The sequence below is a fragment of the Drosophila suzukii genome, chromosome 3, assembly GCF_043229965.1.
Source record: "Drosophila suzukii chromosome 3, CBGP_Dsuzu_IsoJpt1.0, whole genome shotgun sequence".
In the NCBI taxonomy this organism is placed as follows: Eukaryota; Metazoa; Arthropoda; class Insecta; order Diptera; family Drosophilidae; genus Drosophila; species Drosophila suzukii.
In genome coordinates this window covers 40,879,692-40,901,237 of record NC_092082.1, presented here as the reverse complement: position 1 = coordinate 40,901,237, position 21,546 = coordinate 40,879,692, and the positions used below count along the sequence as shown (strand labels likewise).

Genomic DNA, 21,546 nt, shown 5'->3' with positions numbered 1-21,546 from the left:
AATATATATACTTTGTTCGTACCCAAAGGTACTCAACATGACCACACCCAACAAATCAAGCAGTAGCCAAGTTGGGAACAGTACCAGGCGCTCAGTAGCACCCACTGCATATGAGAATTGCTGATCAGCATATTTTACACTCCTGCCCATATTTATACGACACCTCGACAATTTTAGTTTCGACCCTCGTAGGAGAATGGGAAAGCAAAAGAAAGCCAAAATGAGTATGCAGAACGAAAGCTGTATTAATTCTGCTTTAATTCTGATCTTCTTATTATACCCGTTACTCGTACAGTAAAAGGGTATACTAGATTCGTCGGAAAGTATGTAACAGGCAGAAGGAAGCGTTTCCGACCCCACAAAGTATATATATTCTTGATCAGGATCACTAGCCGAGTCGATCTAGCCATGTCCGTCTGTCCGTCTGTCCGTCTGTCCGTCTGTCTGTCCGTCCGGATGAACGCTGAGATCTCGGAAACTATGGGAGCTAGGCTATTGAGATTTGGCGTGCAGATTCCTGAGCTTCTTACGCAGCGCAAGTTTGTTTCGGCACAGTGCCACGCCCACTCTAACGCCCACAAACCGCCCAAAACTGTGGCTCCTACAGTTTTGATGCTAGAATAAAAATTTTAACTGAAATGTATTGTTCTCATCAATACCTATCGATTGACCCAAAAAAAAGTTTGCCACGCCCACTTTAACGCCCACAAACCGCGAAAACCTGTGACGCCCACAATTTTCATGCTAGATAAAAAATTTTAACGAAAATGTATTGGTCTCGTCGATACCTATCGATTGATCCAAAAAAAAATTTGCCACGCCCACTCTAACGCCCATAACGCTTAAATCTGTATACCGCCGGTAGGTGGCGCATTTTAATCTCGCTTTGCTGCTTGCATATCTCCATATAGCTGAGTAACGGGTATCTGATAGTCGAGGTACTCGACTATAGCGACCGTTACTCAGCTAAAGGGACCAACGGAAAATGCAGATATGCAAGCAGTAAAGCGAGATTGAATTGCGCCACCTACCCGCGATCTCAATATATGGTTATGTGGGCGGTAGACAGACTTAAGCGTTATGGGCGTTAGAGTGGGCGTGGCAAGCTTTTTTTGAATCAGTAGATAGGTATTAACAAGACTAATACATTTCAGTTAAAATTTGTTATCTAGCATACAAAATGTGGGCACCACAGATTTGGGCGTTAAAGTGGGCGTTGCATCTTTGCGTAACAAACTTGCACTGCGTACACGGCTACGGAATCTAAATCTGAAATCCCAATTCTCTAACTTCTATAGTTTCTGAGATATTCGCCTTCATAATTACGATTTTTTGGAGTTTGTGGGCGGTTTGTGGGCGTTAAAGTAGGCGTGGCACATTGCTGAATCAAACTTGCGCTTCGTAAGAAGCTTAATAATCCGCATGCCAAATCTCAATAGCCTAGCTCTTATAGTTTCCGAGATCTAAGCGTTCATCCGGACGGACGGACAGACGGACATGGCTAAATCGACTCGGCTAGTGATCATGGTTAAGAATATATATACACAAACCGCGAAAACCTGTGACGCCCACAATTTTCATGCTAGATAAAAAATTTTAACTAAAATGTATTGGTCTCGTCGATACCTATCGATTGATCCAAAAAAAAATTTGCCACGCCCACTCTAACGCCCATAACGCTTAAATCTGTATACCGCCGGTAGGTGGCGCATTTTAATCTCGCTTTGCTGCTTGCATATCTCCATATAGCTGAGTAACGGGTATCTGATAGTCGAGGTACTCGACTATAGCGTTCTTCCTTGTTTTTGGTTGCATCTTGCGTTTTCAAGTAGCGGTAACAAAAGCTCAAAAACTCCATTTTTGCTATGCCTGCAATTGTAACAAAATTATACGACACTTTTCAATTTTGTTTGATTAGAGCGACAAGTGTGGTTTTCTAACATATAACCTTTTAATAAGTTTTGAATTTCGAATTAAATTTAATCAAAATCGGACGACTATATCCTGTAGCTGCCATAGGAACGATCGGAAAATTGGTGGGAAACATATAACCTCCTACGCTGGGAAATAACACTTTTTAATTAGTTCTGAATTCTGCCATATTAACGATCAGAAAATTGGTGGAAAAATAATATGAAACAAATTATATACTGCAACGGTATACAAACTTCGGCTTGCCGAAGTTAACTTCCTTTCTTGTTTAAATTCATTTATAACAATAGATGTGAGTTAGAGCAGGCGTGATTGATCTAAAACTAAAAACACCCAGGGGGTCCATCTGGCACAGGAAAATAGGTTGGAGTTGCAGTTGCTAAACAACATCATTAATAACTTTTCATAATTACTGATGGAAAAAAATTGGACCTTTTAAAGTGATTAACATAGTTGTCATAATCCGTAGATCCCATCGCACTAACAAATTGGATCCCTTGCAAAATCAAATTTACATCGGTTCAAATTCATGGAATAGTAATGACTGTTGTAAGTTGGTACGAGCCACCACATATCGTGAAAAATCGAATGACTTACCCGACCTTTTGTACTTTTTAGAAGAGGTTTTTTAAGGTTTCCAAGTCCTTGCAGCGCATTGTTTAATTTTGGAGGAAGACTATCAGGAACCCTAGGGAAGTTAGGGACCGCTATCATATGCTAAGGAAGTAATTTCATATCTCGAGAAATCAGATGACTTACCATAGTTTTTGTACATTTTATAAGTGTTTGTTTTAAGACTTTTTAACTTTGAAGCGCATTTGTAAAAAACCGAGGAAGCCTGTTTAGTTTTGCTGTAAGACTACCAAGAACGCGTTCATCAAAAAAAGAGTTTAAGTCGCTATAGAATAGTTCAGTGGCTTTATCAATATCCATGCAATTGTATAAAGTTTTAGTTTAGTTTAGTTTATTATATTTATGAAAACAGCTCATTTTAGTTAAGGAATGTAGTGGTATAATGTATTTCCCCAAAGTTAAGCACCAACACAAATATATATATGTACTTCCAGTCTTTACTTTTATTTTACAACTTCGTCTGTTCAGGATCACGGTCGGCGTTCAACTGCTCTCGCTCTCAGCTCACGATCCGCATCAACTTCCGACTCATTGGAAGAGTGTGAGAGCGATGAGAGAGAGATAGAGAACAGTGAGCGGCATCGTACATCAATAACAACTTTTTCTTAGAACTTACAGGAATGATCTAGAAAGAATATAACAACACACACATAAATACATACTACTACGTAGCAATCCTGCTAAAATTCGGCCGTCCTGACATTTTAAGACCCTTTGATCTTGTGTTAACTTACAATTGATTTCAGCTTATATTTATCTTAGTTTCTATAAGTTAATTTTGTATTTACAAATTCTTAGATATATTTACAATATTATTTTCGTTTTCCAATCCAATGCTTAATATTTTGGCTACTCCAGACATCTTTAAAAGGGCAACGCGATAATTTAAAACCCTCAACATCTTTTATCAAATATCTATCATTCCTCAAAACTTTATCTATAACATAAGGGCCCTTGTGTTTAGGTATTAGCTGTCTCGCAACTCCCACCTTGTACTCCGAACTCTTTGTCCTTTTTTCATTATATCTCTGTTCGTTGTCTTTTTGTAATTTTCTTTGTGCTTCTGAACCGTCACTAACATTATCTAATTTTTTTAACTTTTGTCTCAATTCATCAATAACTTTTCCTTTCTGCTCAATTCCAAACCCCATCTTACTTGGCTTTTGTGCTATGAAAACTCAACATCCTCCACAACTGTGTCCCAATGCAGTTTCTCTTCTGGATCCGCTAATTTAGCTATTATTGGTCCCACAATTCGGTTAATCGTTTCCACTTGCCCATAGGCTTGAGGTGAACCAGTCGCAATTTTAACATGGCTAATATTACTTTCTTCCATACATTTTTTCAAAATCTTCTGACGTAAAAAAGCTTCCCCTATGAAGACCTGTAAGACCTAAAGTAGTCTTTCAATGCTGTAATTACTTCCTTTGTGTAAATCCGTCTATAACCACAAAGAGATGTTTCTTTGCTCTTCCATTATCAACCGGTCCATAATGATCAATATGTATAGTTTTTAACATGTTTAATATTACTTTCTTCCATAAATTTTCTAAAATCTTCTGACGTAAAACAGCTTCCCCTAACCGAAACTATACAAGTTGGTCTGCTGTAAGACCTAAAGTAGTCTTTCAATGCTATAATTACTTTCTTTGTGATCGTCGTTTTTGTTGCATATAGCCTAAAATATTTAGTAAATCCGTCTATAGCCACAAAAAAAATGTTTCTTTTGCTCTTCCATTATCAACCGGTCCATAATGATCAATATGTATAATTTCGATTTCCTTTTGGTATACTGTGCAACAGACCTTCCCCTTTCCCTGACTTTGGCGAATGTGCTTTACATCTTATACAATTTTCAATATGTCTGAGCACTTTCTCTTTCATATTCGTAAACCAATACATCCTAGCAATAGCATCCATAACTTTATCTCTACCTAAATGACATAATTCATTTTGATATTTGTATAATATCTTTTCCTCCATTGTTTTATTTACCAACGTATCTAATAAATCGTCAATCAAAGGTAACGGATAATAATCTTTAACCATTGTCTTTTTAAGCTTTCGGTAATCTACACATAGTTGTAAATCCCCTGCTTTCTTTTTAACTAACACTATTGGGGATGCATACTCGGATTCACTTGGCCTTATAATTCCTTCACTTAAGTATTTATCTAATATCACCTGTAATTTTTCTTTTTCTGTGTAAGCTAAACGTCTGGGCCAACAATTGAATGGTTTCGAATCCTCTAATCTTAATTTCATTTCGCATCTAACCTCTGGTTCCTTTGGCCTTTCTTTATTTACATAACAACTTTCCACCATCTTAACAAATTGACACCTAACATTATAATTCACATGATCACCCACCTTATATTCTACACTTTCATCCGTTAAATTTATATTCTTTTTCCACTAGATTTATATCCGGCTCAATATAATTTTTATCCGTAACTTTTTCATCATCTCTGATTTTACTAAAAATTTCTTTAACAGTTTCCCTGCTGTCACTAATTCCATGATTAACATCGCTAAAAATTACTATTACATTACTAACAATATCGCTAACTATTAGCTTTTCATCACTAACATCATCGCTAACTATCTGCTCCGTTGATGTCGTTGCCTGCCAACTCCATATAACTTTGGCAAGCTTATATCCGCAAACGCTCTCTTAATGTGCCCAATATCCACAAAGCATTGAATATGCGCCTGATTACGTAGCCCTTGATTGGGAATACCTTCGATGATGCAGCTCAACATTTCATCTGCAAGCATTATCTTGTCGTCGACATAACTCCCGAAAGTTTCGCTTTGTTTCCATTTGCCCCCTTCGAATTTGCGTCATATCTCCAACTTCGATGATTTTCCGCCAAATGTTGAGATCAGCTCTGCAATTAAGTTATCCAACGGTAGCAACACGCGGTCTGAATCTCCGTGCAGCCACTCATAAGCTTTTGCTTTTATTTTGCTCAGCACTAGCATCTTTACGAATTTTCCTCTTATTCCAAAAATGGTCGCGATATTTTGCATTTGAGTAGTCCATTTGCGGGCACACGACTCGCCAGAAAACTCACTCAAAACCTGTGTTGCCATACTGTAACGCGCTAAAACAAGGGTGCACAAATCCTATTCATTCTTATTTAGTTTATTGTAATCATAGTCATAGTTTCGCTGTTAGCTTTAAGATCGGACATGAAGTTCAGCGTTATGAATTAAAATAATAGGAACTAAGGAAACTAATTAAACTAGTATTAATTTTGAGCCAAGACACGCACCTTAGACAAAGCCCCCTAACGCGCTATCGCACTCGTGAGGCCCGCGATCGATAGCACCACCCATAGCGGGGAAGTGGTTCAGCGAGCGCGACGCGCGACTGAAGTGCGATCTCTGATTCCTAAGCTCGGCCTCTTCCGTTTTGACTTTTCGCCGAGAGTGGACGTGTGTCCGGGCATCCCTCCGGCACACCACGACCGACACACACGTGACAAGATACGCGCCGATAAGCCGGGGACTCAAGTCAGCCCTACGTATTCGAGCCCGCGCCCGACGCCGCACCTTTTCGTTAGTGTTTTAGGCTCTTGCCGATCTGCGCAACACCGACCAGCGCACCAAAATACACGTAAGCTAGCATACCCATTGTGGGGGAAGCAGCCAGTGCCCCCTATTCTTATCAATTGCCAATACAAACCTGCAACTTAAAAACCCCGTGTGTTATTTCTACCCCTACACCTCCTCCTCCTTCCCCTACCCTTTCTCGACCCAGATCAACGGCATCTCGGCCGAGAGCTCCCACCGTAGGATCCTCGTAGTCTCCGTGAACATCCGGAGTGTAGAATCCTCGTAGACTCTGAGACCATCCGGAGTGTAGAATCCTCGTAGACTCCGAGAACATCCGAAGTGTAGAGCCCTCGTAGACTCCGAGAACATCCGGAGTGTAGAACCCTCGTAGAATCCGAGAACATCCGTCGAACCGTCGCGTAGCCCGCACAGTGCCCCTTGGTTCTGGTCCGGAAGAAAACCGGCCAGTGGCGCATGTGCGTGGACTACCAACAACTAAACGCATAATCCATCCCGGACGCATATCCGTTGCCGCGTATTAACCACATCTTAGAGCGACTGAGAAACGAATACATTTCGACCCTGGATCTACGCAACGGATATTGGCAGATACCCATGGCCGAAGACAGCCGGGCATGTACCGCATTTACGGTACCCGGACGAGGCCTATTTCAGTGGCGAGTCATGCCTTTCGGTTTGCATTCGGCCCCGGCAACATTTCAGCGTGCTCTAGATAGCGTGATCGGGCCAGACCTCGACCCATACGCGTTCGCGTTATCGATGACATTATTGTCATTGGAGCCAGCCTAGAAGAACACATGGACAATCTGCGCAAAGTCTTTGAACGAATGAGGAGAGCCAACCTGCGCATCAACCAGGAAAAGTGCTCATTCTTCAAGAAGAAACTGGCCTACCTCGGACATGTTATCAGTGACCAGCCCACCCACGAGCTTATGGGAGCTGAGGAGATGCCTCGGGATGGCCTCATGGTACCGGCGATTCGTGCCCAACTTCGCCTCAGTGGTCCAGCCCATAACGAACCTGCTAAGAAAAAACCAACGGTGGAAGTGGGAGCCGGAGCAACAGAGTGCCTTCGATCTCCTGAAAAATTTACTGACAGACGCACCGGTGCTGGCATGCCCAGATTTCTCCGTCAAGATGACACTCCAGACTGACGCCAGCGACTACGGACTCGGGGGAGTACTAAACCAGGAGATCGACGGCCAGGAACGAGTCATTGCCTACGTCAGCCGCAAGCTTGATGCCGCGGAGCTGAATTAATCACCGACCACCTGTCCCTGAAATGGCTTGACCAAATAGAAAACCCAACCGGAAGGATTGCCAGATGGGCCTTAGAACTCCACCAATATCAATACGACGTACATTACCGCCGCGGGAAGTATAACGTAGTAGCCGACGCTCTATCCCGACAACCTCTGGAGCACTTACAGAGACTTACGCAAGGCGAGCACCAGTGCAAGTGGCTGCAACGAAAGATGAAGGACGTTCGGGACGACCCACAGAAGTTCCCCGACTTTATCATTGAAAACGGAGAACTATATCGCCACCTCGGCCACCGTCCAGATGACCAGGACTACGTACCGTGGAAGCTGTGCGTAGCAGCCGAACATCGAGCTCGAATCCTACACGAATGCCATGATGCACCCACCGCCGGACATCTTGGCGTTAGGAAGACGATCATCAGAATCTCGCACAAGTACGTCAATGTATCCCGTGCCAGAAATACAAGTCAGAACAGCGACAACAAGCCGGAAAGATGCTAACGAGACAGGTCAGCGAACCCTTTGGCATACTGTGTGCGGATTTCGTCGGACCGCTGCCCCGCTACAAAGAGGGGAATACCACTCGTCGTCGCCAATTGGGTCGAGCTGGTACCTCTACGAAAGGCAACCACGGCGACTCTGATACGAGCCTTCCGCGAACGGATCATCAGCCACTTCGGAGCCGCGAGGAAACTGGTGTGCGATAACGGTTCACAGTTCACCAGCAAGGCGTTCAAGGACTTCCTTAAGGAAACGGGAGTGGAACCCAAATTCACCGCCCCATACTGCCCACGAGAGAATCCGACCGAGCGCGAGAATCGCACAGTCAAGACGATGATCGCCCAGAACGTGGAGAATGGACAAAACACCTGGGACAGTTTGCTACCAGAACTGTCACTCGCACTCAACACAAGTGTCCCGAAATCGACCGGGTATAGCCCAGCGTTTCTCCTACAAGCTCGAGAACCACGGCTACCCGGATCCTGGTACGACAGCGTGACCCCCGGAACAGCAACATCGCCCCAGAGCCCATCGGAGAGAGCGGATCGCTTGAAGGAGGTCTTTCAGATCGCGCCTACCTACAAAAAGCTAGCCGAGAACAGGGGAGACATTATAACCTGCGTCGTCGAACCTGGAAGCCCGAAATGTGTTCACTGGTCCTCGTGCGGCAACACCATCTGTCTAAAGCAATAGAAGGGTTTGCAGCGAAGCTCGCCCCGAAGTTTGACGGGCCGTATAAAGTGGTCGCTTTCCTTCGCCTAACGTCGTCCGAATCCGCCTACCCGGCCAGTGGAAGGGGCGGCTTGCCAATATTGGATACTTAAAAGCATTCCACTCTTCTTCCACAGGTAACATCGATGATGAGGACAGCGAAACCGCCAAGGAGGACACCGGCGACCAACCGGGCAATCCCAAAGATGTCAACCGACCGACACTAGCAACGGGGAATGATTATAAGTACCCCAATCTCCCTTTGTGTCCCCGCTAGACTTAAACTCGTTGTAAACCATTAAGACCTTAAGAATGAAGTTAGGACATTCTTTCCCTGCTGCCCATTTATCCCTGTTGCTAAGTATCAATAGAACTAAGCTAGTTTAGTTACTACTTCCACAAATCGAACGGGCGGACATGGAGACGATAGTACTGTCGTCCGGCGACAGCGATGGGGAGTCTGAACTTAGTTCCCCGGGTAACCGCCAGTCGACGACCATACGAGACCCTCGGCTACGTCCGGGAACGGCGTACGCCGAGAGATCCACCCGGTTATGCCCGACGGGTAGGCGCCAGCCAGGAGGCTTTGGAAAAGCGACCACACCCTCTCTAGGGTCCAGCGCTAGGACACCACCCCGCCGGGCAGCGTCGAGCTGCGCACCAGATAGCGACTCAGAGGCGAGCCGACGTCGGCACCCGCTCAAGTCGAGGGAGTCTCTCCCCAATATACGGACGCGGCCGGACGTCGCATCTACCCGGAGCCCTATCAATGTCACCCGAGTCCAGCCGGGTCATGGATGAGCAGCCGGGAGTAACACCCTTGCGGGCGCAACGACGACGACCGGTATCACCCGACACCCTACGCCGAAGACGCCAGCGACGAAGAGTAAGGAAAATTGGTGGAAAAATAATATGAAGCAAATTATATACTGCAACGGTATACAAACTTCGGCTTGCCGAAGTTAACTTCCTTTCTTGTTTAAATCTATTTATAACAATAGATGTGAGTTAGAGCAGGCGTGATTGATCTAAAACTAAAAACACCCAGGGGGTCCATCTGGCACAGGAAAATAGGTTGAAGTTGCAGTTGCTAAACAACCTAATTAATAAGTTTCGATAATTACTGATGGAAAAAAATTGGCCCTTTTAAAGTGATTAGCGTAGTTGTCATAATCCGTAGATACCATCGCATTACCAAATTCATAAACCTGCCTTGGATCCCTTGCAAAATCAAATTTACATCGGTTCAAATTCTTAAAATAGTAATGACTGTTGTAAGTTGGTACGAACCACCACATATCGTGAAAAATCGAATGACTTACCCGACCTTTTGTCCTTTTTCGAAGAGTTTGTTTTAAGGTTTCCAAGTCCATGCAGCGCATTGTTTAATTTTGGAGGAAGACTATCAGGAACCCTAGGGAAGTTAGGGACCGCTATCATATGCTAAGGAAGTAATATCATATCTCGAGAAATCAGATGACTTACATTAGTTTTTGTACATTTTATAAGTGTTTGTTTTAAGACTTTTTAACTTTGAAGCGCATTTGTAAAAAACCGAGGAAGCCTGTATAGTTTTCTTGTAAAACTACCACGAACGCGTTCATCAAAAAGAGAGTTTAAGTCGCTATAGAATAGTTCAGTGGCTTTATCAATATCCATGCAATTGTATAAAGTTGTAGTTCAGTTTAGTTTATTATATTTACGAAAGCAGCTCATTTTAGTTAAGGAATGTAGTGGTATAATGTATTTCCCCCAAGTTAAGCACCAACACAAATATATATATGTACTTCCAGTCTTTACTTTTATTTTACAACTTCGTCTGTTCAGGATCACGGTCGGCGTTCAACTGCTCTCGCTCTCAGCTCACGATCCGCATCAACTCCCGACTCATTGGAAGAGTGTGAGAGCAATGAGAGAGAGATAGAGAACAGTGAGCGGCATCGCACAACAACAACAACTTATTCTTAGAACTTACAGGAATGATCTAGAAGGAATATAACAACACACACATACATACATACTACTACGTAGCAATCCTGCTACAAGAAAAGAAAGGAAAATAGGTTTCAACGTAGGGGAAACAAATTGTCAATTCCAATGTGGGATGATATCGGCTTCTTCAACAACAAGTGCGTCAATTCTAGATACCTTGACTTTAGACGGATCTAATACAATTACTATATCAATTGTCTATTCAGTGAATTAGAACAAAATTTTTTTGTAATTAGAACAAATTTTATTGGTGGCCATAAATTACATAGGTACACAGCCAAAAATTTCTATGAACCATTTCAAGTTATACCCTTGCAGAGGGTACTACGATTTCAGTCAGAAGTTTGCAACGCAAGGAAGGAGGCGTTTGCGACCCCATATATAAAGTATATTTATTCTTGATCAGCATGACTAGACGAGTTGATCTAGCCATGTCCGTATGTCCGTCTGACGTCTGTCCGTCCGTTTCTCCGCAAACTAGTCTCTCAGTTTTAAAGCTATCGGGCTGAAACTTTCCCAAATGTCTTATTTCTTTATTTCTTTAATTTGGTATTAACTTTTATTAAAATCGAACGACTATATCATATAGCTGCCATAAAAACGATGGAAAAATTGGTGGGAAAATAATATGAAACAAATTATAGCATCGGTGTTTTTTAACATAACTTCCAACGCTTGGAAATAACATTTTTTAATTAGTTCTGAATTTCGAATTTAATTTTATCAAAATGGAACGACTATATCATATAGCTGCCATAGGAACGATCCAAAAATTGGTGGGAAAATAATATGAAAGAAATTATAGCATCGGTGTTTTTTAACTTAAAACCTCCTACGCTTGGAAATAACATTTTTTAATTAGTTCTGAATTTCGAATTTAATTTTATCAAAATCTGACGACATAGGAAAATAATATGAAAACAAGGAAGAACGCTATAGTCGAGTACCTCGACTATCAGATACCCGTTACTCAGCTAAAGGGACCAAAGGGAAATGGAGATATGCAAGCAGCAAATCGAGATTTAAATACGCCACCTACCGGCGGTAGACAGACTTAAGCGTTATGGGCGTTAGAGTGGGCGTGGCAAATTTTTTTTTGGATCAATCGATAGGTATTGACGAGATTAATACATTTCAGTTAAAATTTTTTATCTTGCATGAAAACTGTGGCCGTCACAGGTTTGGGCGGTTTGTGGGCGTTAGAGGGCGTGGCAATTTTTTTTTCGGGTCACTCGATAGGTATTGATGAGAAGAATACACTTATGTTAAAATTTTTATTCTAGCATCAAAACTGTAGGAGCCACAGTTTTGGGCGGTTTGTGGGCGTAAGAGTGGGCGTGGCACATTGCTGAAACAAACTTGCGCTGCGTAAGAAGCTCAGGAATCTGCACGCCAAATCTCAATAGCCTAGCTCCCATAGTTTCCGAGATCTCAGCGTTCATCCGGACGGACAGACAGACGGACAGACGGACATGGCTAGATCGACTCGGCTAGTGATCCTGATCAAGAATATATATACTTTATGGGGTCGGAAACGCTTCCTTCTGCCTGTTACATACTTTTCGACGAATCTAGTATACCCTTTTACTCTACGAGTAACGGGTATAAAAATTATAGCTTCGGTGTTTTCTGACATAGTATTTTTAAATTTAATAATTATATCTGCAGGGGTATACAAGCTTCAGCTTGCCGAAGTTAACTTTCTTTCTTGTTTTAAAGAGAAATTGTGAATAAAGGAGTTTTATCTTTGTCGTCAAATTCCAATGACATAGGCAATGGTTAAAGATAGGGACTAGTTTATAGGGATGCTGTCATGTATTGAGATAGTCTATATGTGGGCAAACACCGGTATTGAGTATTCTTAGCTATGTCGCGGAACCTGTATATGAGAACACAAAAGTTGGTATGAGGCCTTTACCCAAAAGGACCCAATTATCATAGAAAATGATAAATGGTTTCTGGAAATTTCACAAAGTTCAATTTTGTGTTCCTGTATTATTTTGGGCCAATTTCTCGACATCCGGCTAACATTTATTAATCAGACAGGTTCCAGCTAAAGAAATTTTGGTTACTTGACTGCCAATATGAGAGCTAACTTTGACAGGGCCTCACACTCCCTGCTAAGTTTTTCGGCTCGATAAAATGACAGCTGAATTCTAACGGAAACAAAAGCTAAACAGCAATAATCACAGCATGCTCTGTTTTGGCGCTTGACAGGTCAAATTTGTGATTAACAGCACTCTGTCATTGTATTTCGATCAGATAAATTAAAGAAGTCAAGAAAGCCTTTACGACAACTTTATCTAGTCTTTATTTGGTCTTTATCTTTTTCGGACAGATAGCTGAATGCAGAATAGCCAATTTCCAAAGTTGATCGAACTCAGCCAAGTGCATACATCAATAACAATAACTTAAATGCTTCGGCCAATGACAATAAAACTTGGCCAACAGCGACAGCGATGAAGACCAGCAACCAATGATAATAAAGAACGTCAGCAGAAACGGCAGCAGTGGCAGAGACGGTGGCAGCGAAGGATCGACGAGTAGTCATAATTAATAACTTAATTATCTTATTTAAAATCCGTTCTTAATCCAACTCAATAGCGTAAATATATAGTGCTCTCGAAACTGACCTTATTTTTCATTCCATTGTTCCGCTGTCCTTAAAAAAAACCCTTATGTTTTCATATTTTTTAAATGGTGGCAATCTTACAAAAGTGTACACAAAATAAACATTTTATAGAAATTAATTTAAACCAAAAATTTCAATCCTTCATTTGTCGACTACTTTGAGGTCTCGGTAAAACAATAATAATTAACAATAGGTTATTGCATTGTTTATTGAAAAAACGCCCAAAGTCTCTTTATTTTTCGGTCTCCAAAATATATGTATATGAGTGATTCATTGTGAACGTATCGACTTATAGTCCGAACTTAAAAAAATGTTCAATCGCGGTTTTCAGCAATTCAGCATTTTGTTTTTTTATTAAAAATTATTATAATGTTCTAAACATAATCCTTGTTGAACCCTAAAAAGTTTGTCGTGGGACCTAAATGAGTTTCCACAGAATTAATTAAAACAGGTTATATTAAATAAAAATAAAAGCAGGATTTTCCTGTTATTATTTTTAAATTATGTTGTAACGAACTGAGACAATGTTGGTTCGTCCCACCAAATGTATGCAAAAGATTGGGACAAGTCGGAAAACTTTATTTTGAGTGCCGAATAAAGATGCGCGCACACTGAGGCGGCGCGGCGTGAGAAACGTACACTCAAGCAAGTTCGTCCGGTCTTAAATATATAATATTTAAAGATAGAATATGCCGTGGCATGCATAAAAGCTGAACTATTTTTCTGAAGCGCACTTGGAAAATGGCAGGTAGATCCTCTTGCTAAATTAAGGACACGAACATTACAACGCAAACCCATTAAGGTGTCGCATTTTGAAATCCGAGTGCTTTTGACCAAGATATGAGTTCTGAAAATTTAAATGAAGGCTAATTTTCTGGAAACCTTTGACAGCATAACCGTTCCACTAGCCCATTAAGGTAGGCCGTTTCAAAATACGTGTTCTTTTGACCAAGTAAAGGTCTTTTAAAGTTTACATGTAGGCCCATTTTTTATAAGCCTTAGCAAAATTAAAATCAATCACATAAAAACAGTCAAAATGTTCACCTTTAAAGTTTAATATTTGAATTCAGATAACAGCAAAAATTTTACACAAACCACATAAAGGTATTCCGTTTCAAAATTCGAGATCTTTCGACCAAGTAATGGGCTTTTAAAGTTTAAATGGAGGCCCATATTCTGGTTCCTATATTATAACATTCTATGTTTAAAAAAAAATTCTATAATGTATCTTAAAACTTCGAAAAAACACGCCTCCAATTGCATGTAAAATATTTTGGACCTCATATTTTTTATACCACATCAAATTATTTAACAGATTAACAGATTACTTAAATTACCATAAGCTGTGATCGACTTAAGATATGATGAAACCTTAGACGCAAATCTAGAAGGGCACATAAGCAGTTTATTGCATATCAATAAAATTGAGTATAATTAGTATCTTTAATCAAAACAATAAATGTTACCTTTTCAGAACGCGATTGCACAAATACCACCCGTTGGGATAAAAAACTAAGTATCCCGAAGCCGAATTTTCTTTAATTTAATTTTTTACACGATCGTAAGATATCTTCTTTTAAAATGCCCCCCTTGGGGTATACACATCTGGGTCACTATAAAAAGAAGCAAGCCAAGATTTTAAGACATGATAAACGCCCCATACTATCCAAGAAACAGTACAATTTTTTCGAGATCTCAAAATCATCCTGTTTGTACATCTATCACTAAGACTATCACTCGCTACAGATCAAGGCTCGTCTCTCACACAAGCATACTTGCTCTCACACTTTCCACACCTATAAATAGAAAAAGACTAAAAAGATTACACCCACTAAACAATTGGTTACTTGGACGGTCCGCAAGTGGTACACTCATTCCACATTTAGGCGCATAGACTTCCACACTGCCGAATTTTTGTGATGGGAACTGAATTTATTAGTGTTAAAGTGTTATTGCAATCTTTATCTGTTTTTTAAAATCTGTTTTTTTACTCGTATTCAACCTAGACCTGTCTTTTTGCCGGTTTTTCAAGTCCCTGACAAAGTCCATGATAGCTATCTGTCCAAAAAAGATAAAGACCAAATAAAGACTAGTAAAAGTTGTCGTAAAGGCTTTCTTGACTTCTTTAATTTATTGATCGAAATACAATGACAGAGTGCTGTTAATCACAAATTTGATTTAGATTTTGTTAAGTAAGCTTAGAATTAAGTAGTAATTTTTTTATGGAGCCGAAAAACTTAGCAGGGAACCTGAGGCCCTGTCAAAGTTAGCTCTCACATTGGAAACGTGAAACGATCAGACTGGCAGGGTTGCCAACCGATGGGTTCCCGTTTGCACCGCCGGAGTTGCCACCACCATTGTCAACTGCTTGTTGTTGTTGCTGTTGTGCGGCACCACGTGGCTGCGTTTTCTGCAAGAACTTGCGATGCGCACTAACCTCTGCCTGCAACTGCCGAATTATATAAATAAGCTCATGTTGCTGAAGAGCATTCTCGGAAGACATTTCCTGTGTGGCTGGTGGTCCATTGTCCGGATCGTTGCTGTCGGCGGCATGGAGTTCATGGTTGGAGACGTCATCTTGATCTACTCCAGAATCCTCGATGGCGTCAAGACTTTTCCCAGTATCGTCGTTGGCGTTAAGACTTTTCCTCTCTTCCGTTGCGTCTTCACGACCGAGACGAGCAATCAATTCGTATTTAAGGCCTTGTGTTGGCAATCCCAATACGGAAAGCCATTTCTTAGCTGAACCGCCGAATATTTGTAGAAATTTATATTGTCCATGGTGTATGTTTGAACCACTACCACAAATACGAGAAAAAATATGATCCCCAAAAGATTTTAGATGCATTTGGAGGCGTATATTACCGATTTTTTAAGACACTTACCACTATTATACCTCGAAGGATGTTGGTTAATGTCTTAAAAATTCACAGAAGATGCTCTAAATGCTTGTATAATACTTTGGGGCTCATTTTTTTTCTGGTATTTTTAAAGCCTGCTTATATGTTCATATCAATAAAATTGAGTACAAACTCTCAAAGATATCTTTCTTCAACACATTAAATGTGATATTTCTTCCAAGCCGCAATTTTACGAATACCACACGTTAGGATCAAAAGCGATATGCTTATTTACGTATATATTAACATAATAATGACCACAGGCCTGTACTTTTTAAAAAATCCATTTTGTTGACCGTGTTATCAATATCCATCTACATGCCGAAAATGGTTTAATTCGTGCAATTTACAAAAAATAATAAGCAAATAATCGAAACAATCTCGAAATCATTTGATTGCTCGTTTTTAAAAAACCTGGGGTATCTGTATTTTTTAAAATCTTTTTTTGAAATTTTTCAACTGTGTTCTTTCTTGTGGTCCGGGGGCTTTTATTACCAAGGACTAGAGCTGTCAAATGTATGTATATTGTGAAAATTTGTGAAAAAGTGTACAACAATTTTCTGTATGAGAGAACATGTTATAAACATCACTTTCGACTTTCGTTGAGAACATAGTCGTAAGAGATAATTTTTATTTGATACCTTCAGTGGCGACACGTGATTCGTGATTATACATTATGTCAATTTAAATAACATATTAAGAGCTACCTTGCTGTTTTCATAACACCTTTTTCAAACTAATTTATATTACAGAATTTATACGTAAAAAGTTACCATTTAAAATTTTTCAACGCATCGATAATGACAATTTTAATGAATTTCTTGGTGGATGGATGGACAACCGAGTAAGAGCTTTAATGTTTGAGCCTCGCAGTTTGATTAGGCTGCGGTACCTACTTACCGCATTCGAATTCTATGACCGCATCGCATTTGGGTAAGATACCTTTCTTCTTTACACACACACCAGAATACATAAATTATGTAAGTGAATAGCTTTTTGTTATTTGTAATTTTTTTTGCACACACCAAAAAACTTTTTAAGTACACCATAATAATACTTAGTTTATTATACCCTTGCATAGGGTATAATGATTTCAGTCAGAACTTTGCAACGCAGTAAAAGAGACTAGGCAAGTCGATATCCGTCTGACCGTCCGTATCAACGCTGAGATCTCGAAAACTGTAAAAACTTTAAAGTTATGAATAATCAATTAATTCTATAGATTTTTGTATCAACAAAGTGCCAAGCCCACTAGCCCAAGAGGCTAAAAAAAAAATATTTAACGGAAATGTATTGATTTCGTTAATACATACAACTCCCACCCACAACTCTTAAATCTGTCGTCCACATTTGTAAAGATATTGCAAAAGTAGTGATTGACCCAAAAAAAATATTGCCACGCCCACTCTAACGCTCAAAAACCGACCAAACCTGTGGCGCCCACAATTTTCATGCTAAATACAAAATTTTAACTGAAATGTATTGGTCTCATCAATACCTATCGATTGATCCAAAAAATAGTTTGCCACGCCCATTCTAACGTGCATAACGGTTAAATCTGTCTACCGCCCACATAACCATATATTTAGATCACGGGTAGGTGGCGCATTTCAATCTTGCTTGCATATCTCCATTTCCCTTTGGTCCCATTAGCTGAGTAACGGGTATCTGATAGTCGAGGTACTCAACTATAGCGTTCTTCCTTGTTTCTCCTGTAATCACCGAAAGTTCTCTCTTAAGTGATTTAGAAACTATAACGCCAACCTATTCTCCGGGGCCAGATGGACTCCCTGGGTGTGTGCTTAAGTTTAGTGCCCGAACTATTTGTAAACCCATTGTTAAACTTTTTCATTTGTCTATCTCATCATCTGTTTTTCCTACTATCTGGAAAGATTCTTTTATTATTCCACTCCACAAAAAGGGTGCGAAGGTTAATGTTCTGAACTATAGAGGAATCTCCAAATTGTCTGCAATTAATAAAACATTTGAACGCATTATTACCGCTCTTTGATATCTCCGTGTCCGTTACGTACGCCGTCCCCTATAGAAAGATTAACCCCGGCAAATCAACTGTCTTAAGTAGAGGGCAGGGGCCGCTAATGACTAACCACACTCAGATTGATAAGGGCAAAACAGAAATACAATTCGACAACTCACGTGTGTCGCGTGGCCAGAACAACGACCACGATCGACCTGCTCGTAACCGTACTCCAGTAAGGTGGCAAAGTGCACAGGTCGGTCGTTGACTCCTAAAATAGGGAAAATGGAGAAACAGTACCCCTAGGTGGGAACACCTAGTTAATTCGTCCAATATGGGGGGCTAGCAAAAGCTCTAGTCCGGTATAAAAGACCCCAGCCAAATAGAGAAGACAGACAGAAATTGTTCTGATCTCCCTGACAGTGGTCTAGAAATACAACTCATATACACACAGACCACGACTGGAAGAAGGCTGGTTTCTGCTTGCAGTCAGACATTAATAGATTCCAGGAATGGTGTCAGTACAACCTTTTGAATTTAAACTATCTTAAATGATTTTTTATAGGGGTACGCCAACGTTCATGAGTTACTCTCTTCAGAACATGTCCCTGGACCTCAGTAAACGATTTAGGTATTCTCCTATATCCTAAACTTAAATTTTACTCCCACATAACCTCTACTGTAAATAAAGCTATAAGTGTTCTTGGGTTTATAAAGCGTTGGTCTAAAGAATTTGCCTAGTCTAGTAAACCGTAGAACTATGCTTGGTACTATTTTTATGAATAATCTTATTAGAGGCGATATTGATTCTGAAGATTTGGTAAGCCGCCTAACTTTCAATGTTCCTGTTAGACTTATGCGAAACTACTATCTATCAACTTGCCAATGAGGTTCATCTAATTTTAGTCAGCACAAGCCCTTTTGCGTTCTCTCTAATAATTATATCAACTTATATCATTTAATTTGTTCCGCAACTTCTATCCCTGTATTAAAAACTGAAATTTTAGCTCATTAGCTTTAGTCTTGTTGATCTAAGTTTTGTCCTCTCTTTTTTGTTTTATGTACCTTCCTGGAGAACCGTAATTGCCCGAAATAAAAATGGGCCCGCGCGTAACAAGCACGTGCTTGGTGTCATTTGGGCCACTTGTTTGTACTGCTCTTAGTGCATCAACGTTCAACAATGTAAACAATATTAAGAAAAGCCGATCGAAGGAAGTAAACAAATCCGCCTTTCCCTTAACAGGTTTTTTTTAACGATTACCGGTCATGAAAGGCTAAAAGCAAAGAGGCCAGAAGTCTACAATAATACACATATTATTGCCCGTCTGGCACCTAATTTTACTCATTTAAGATCAGAGACTATAAAAAATAATTATTGAACAGTTTTTTGATTAAAAAAATCAGTCGATTAGGACGGACATACGCATCATGATTTTCGAGTTTGTGATTTTTATAACATTCGTCAAAAATAATCATAATTAGTTAAATAATAAAAATAAAAAAAATGATTATTGTTTATTTTTATTTTATGCTCCAAATAAAACTGCTTTCCTGTGTCGATTTTTAACGTTTTTTTCAGTTTTCCCGTTTTAAGAAGAGTATTGCGTCCATTTCCGCAACTTAATATATCCACTTCTTACCTATAACTTGAGTCTGCAGTTATTTTGCCATAGAAATACAATTTTTGCCAGACAAAACGTAACCTATATACATTACACGTTTACGTTTATGTACTAAACATCTGCATGACATCACTCATAACCCTGCAAGCCTTCTCTATCGCGGAAGGGACTATTTAGTAACTTCAAGAAAATGAAAGCTATCGTCCGCGATGTCGCATTTGGATCACAGAAGGTACTCCCTTCGGGAAAAATGTTCCACTTCGGCGACACTTCCAGAAGTATCGCAGAAGTGACTTCGAAAAGCTTCGTCGAAGTGACTTCTAAAAGTGTCGCCGAAGTCACTTCTGAGAGTCAATCATAAATGACTTCACATATGCTTGTAGATTATACCTAGAAGAGTCTTTCCTAATTGGAAAGTTTTGTTACGTATGCTCTCCACATAGAAAAATTCACATAGAGAAACAACGACGAACCTTGAGTCGGGGGAGGGGTGCACTTGACTAACCAGACTCATACTGGTAAAGGCAGAAGAAAATGCAATTCGGCAATTCTGGAGTGTCGCGTGGCCCGAACAACGGCCACGATCGACCTACTGGTAACCATACTCCAGTAGCCGGCAAAAAAGCAGATATCGAGGAATAGTAATCCAAGGGGGGAACACCTAGGTGATCCGATCCATACCGGCAACCAAGTAAAAGCTCTAGTCTGGTATAAAACACCTTAGACAATTAGAAAAGAGGGGAGTATCCATTTGGGTGTCTTTCTGACGGAAGCCGGTAGCTCCGAGGGAAGGCGACTTTCCCTGGGGTAGTCGTCCACGGAGTCTTCTGCCACTAGGACCAGCCACCATATCCAACAGTCCTTCAAAAGAACACAAATCGCAGCTCGAAAGAATCATATGTGTCGGACCAGTACCGCCATTGTCATTAAAGAACGTAAAGAGGATCAACAATAAGGACGACATCTGACATACTGTGATGTTTGTAGCCGCAGTACCCGTGAGTACTCCATGCTCCTGAAAATTGTTCAGTTGTAGGAGCCATCCGTTCAAAAGCGTAGTGACCAATATCATACTTCAGAGAAAGTAGTGATGCAATATAAATGTGTTAATAGAGCCAATCAAAGCTAAAGTGAACCTTTGCGTAACCAAAGAGCAATATCCTTAAGTATTACAATTGAAAAACAAGTGAAAGTAAAAAAAACAACATTGAAAGCATTCAAAAATGCGTTAAAAACACATTTAAACCAACCGAATCGATAGACAAAGTGCGATTCACGATGAACAATTAGAGAAGGCGAGTTCTCTCCACCAGCCGTTGAAGAAGTCGCATGCCTCTGGCATAATATATCTATATATTTTGTGTTTAAGTGAATTGGTATACTTAAGAACAGCCATTTTTTGGTGCACGTATATTTATATATAGTATGTATATATCCAATATAATATTTTCCAAAGCCCAGGATCCGGAGCGTCGAGATCTCATCGCCCAGGATTTAAAAAGGAAGTAAGTTCGTCGGAACACGGTTCCTTTCTCATTAACAAACTTATATATATATTCGTGCTGTATCCTCCAGTTTTATAGACTACTATAAATTTTTTCAGCGGCAAGAATCAGCCTTGTCGTTGTATGTACAATTGCAAGAGCCAGCATTTTGCTGATGTGTGCACCTTCAAAGGTGGTAAATTCGATACTCACCGCTAACAAAATAATCGTCAATTAATTAATTTTCATATGCATCAGCCAACATTATATTACTCATTCACGGCGGACGCCGATATATATTTCCTAATAATTTTATA

At 40.3% G+C, this 21,546-nt stretch overlaps 2 protein-coding genes across 12 annotated transcripts in view; both read left to right on the top strand.

Moving 5' to 3' along the window:
- l(3)80Fg (dnaJ homolog subfamily C member 16 l(3)80Fg) overlaps window positions 1–21,546 on the top strand; it is a 554,754-nt gene that overhangs the window by 177,091 nt on the left and 356,117 nt on the right. For 8 of the 10 annotated variants that reach the window (XM_065868464.2, XM_036822415.3, XM_036822413.3 and 5 more), the window contains one exon: window positions 16,898–17,078. The exons of 1 other annotated variant lie outside the window; for it this stretch is intronic. In XM_065868464.2, coding sequence (XP_065724536.1) covers window positions 16,898–17,078 — 181 coding nt within the window. Of the gene's footprint in view, window positions 1–16,897; window positions 17,079–21,546 lie in introns of those variants that run through there. One more of the 10 variants, XM_065868468.2, reaches the window with a different exon arrangement.
- LOC139352970 (uncharacterized) lies at window positions 1,741–13,326 on the top strand. 2 transcript variants are annotated; one of them, XM_070995897.1, is made up of 2 exons: window positions 1,741–9,507; window positions 12,952–13,325. In XM_070995897.1, exon 1 carries the CDS (start codon window positions 6,945–6,947, stop codon window positions 7,299–7,301), a length of 357 nt encoding a protein of 118 aa, XP_070851998.1. In that variant the 5' UTR covers window positions 1,741–6,944; the 3' UTR covers window positions 7,302–9,507; window positions 12,952–13,325. The 2 variants fall into 2 exon arrangements, with proteins under 2 accessions (XP_070851998.1, XP_070851997.1); XM_070995896.1 differs by having other exon boundaries at window positions 1,760–9,507; window positions 12,952–13,326.

Bases quoted from the DNA above. Each gene is read 5' to 3' on its own strand.
- LOC139352970 (XM_070995896.1), top strand. From the start codon at position 8,244: ATGATCGCCCAGAACGTGGAGAATGGACAAAACACCTGGGACAGTTTG.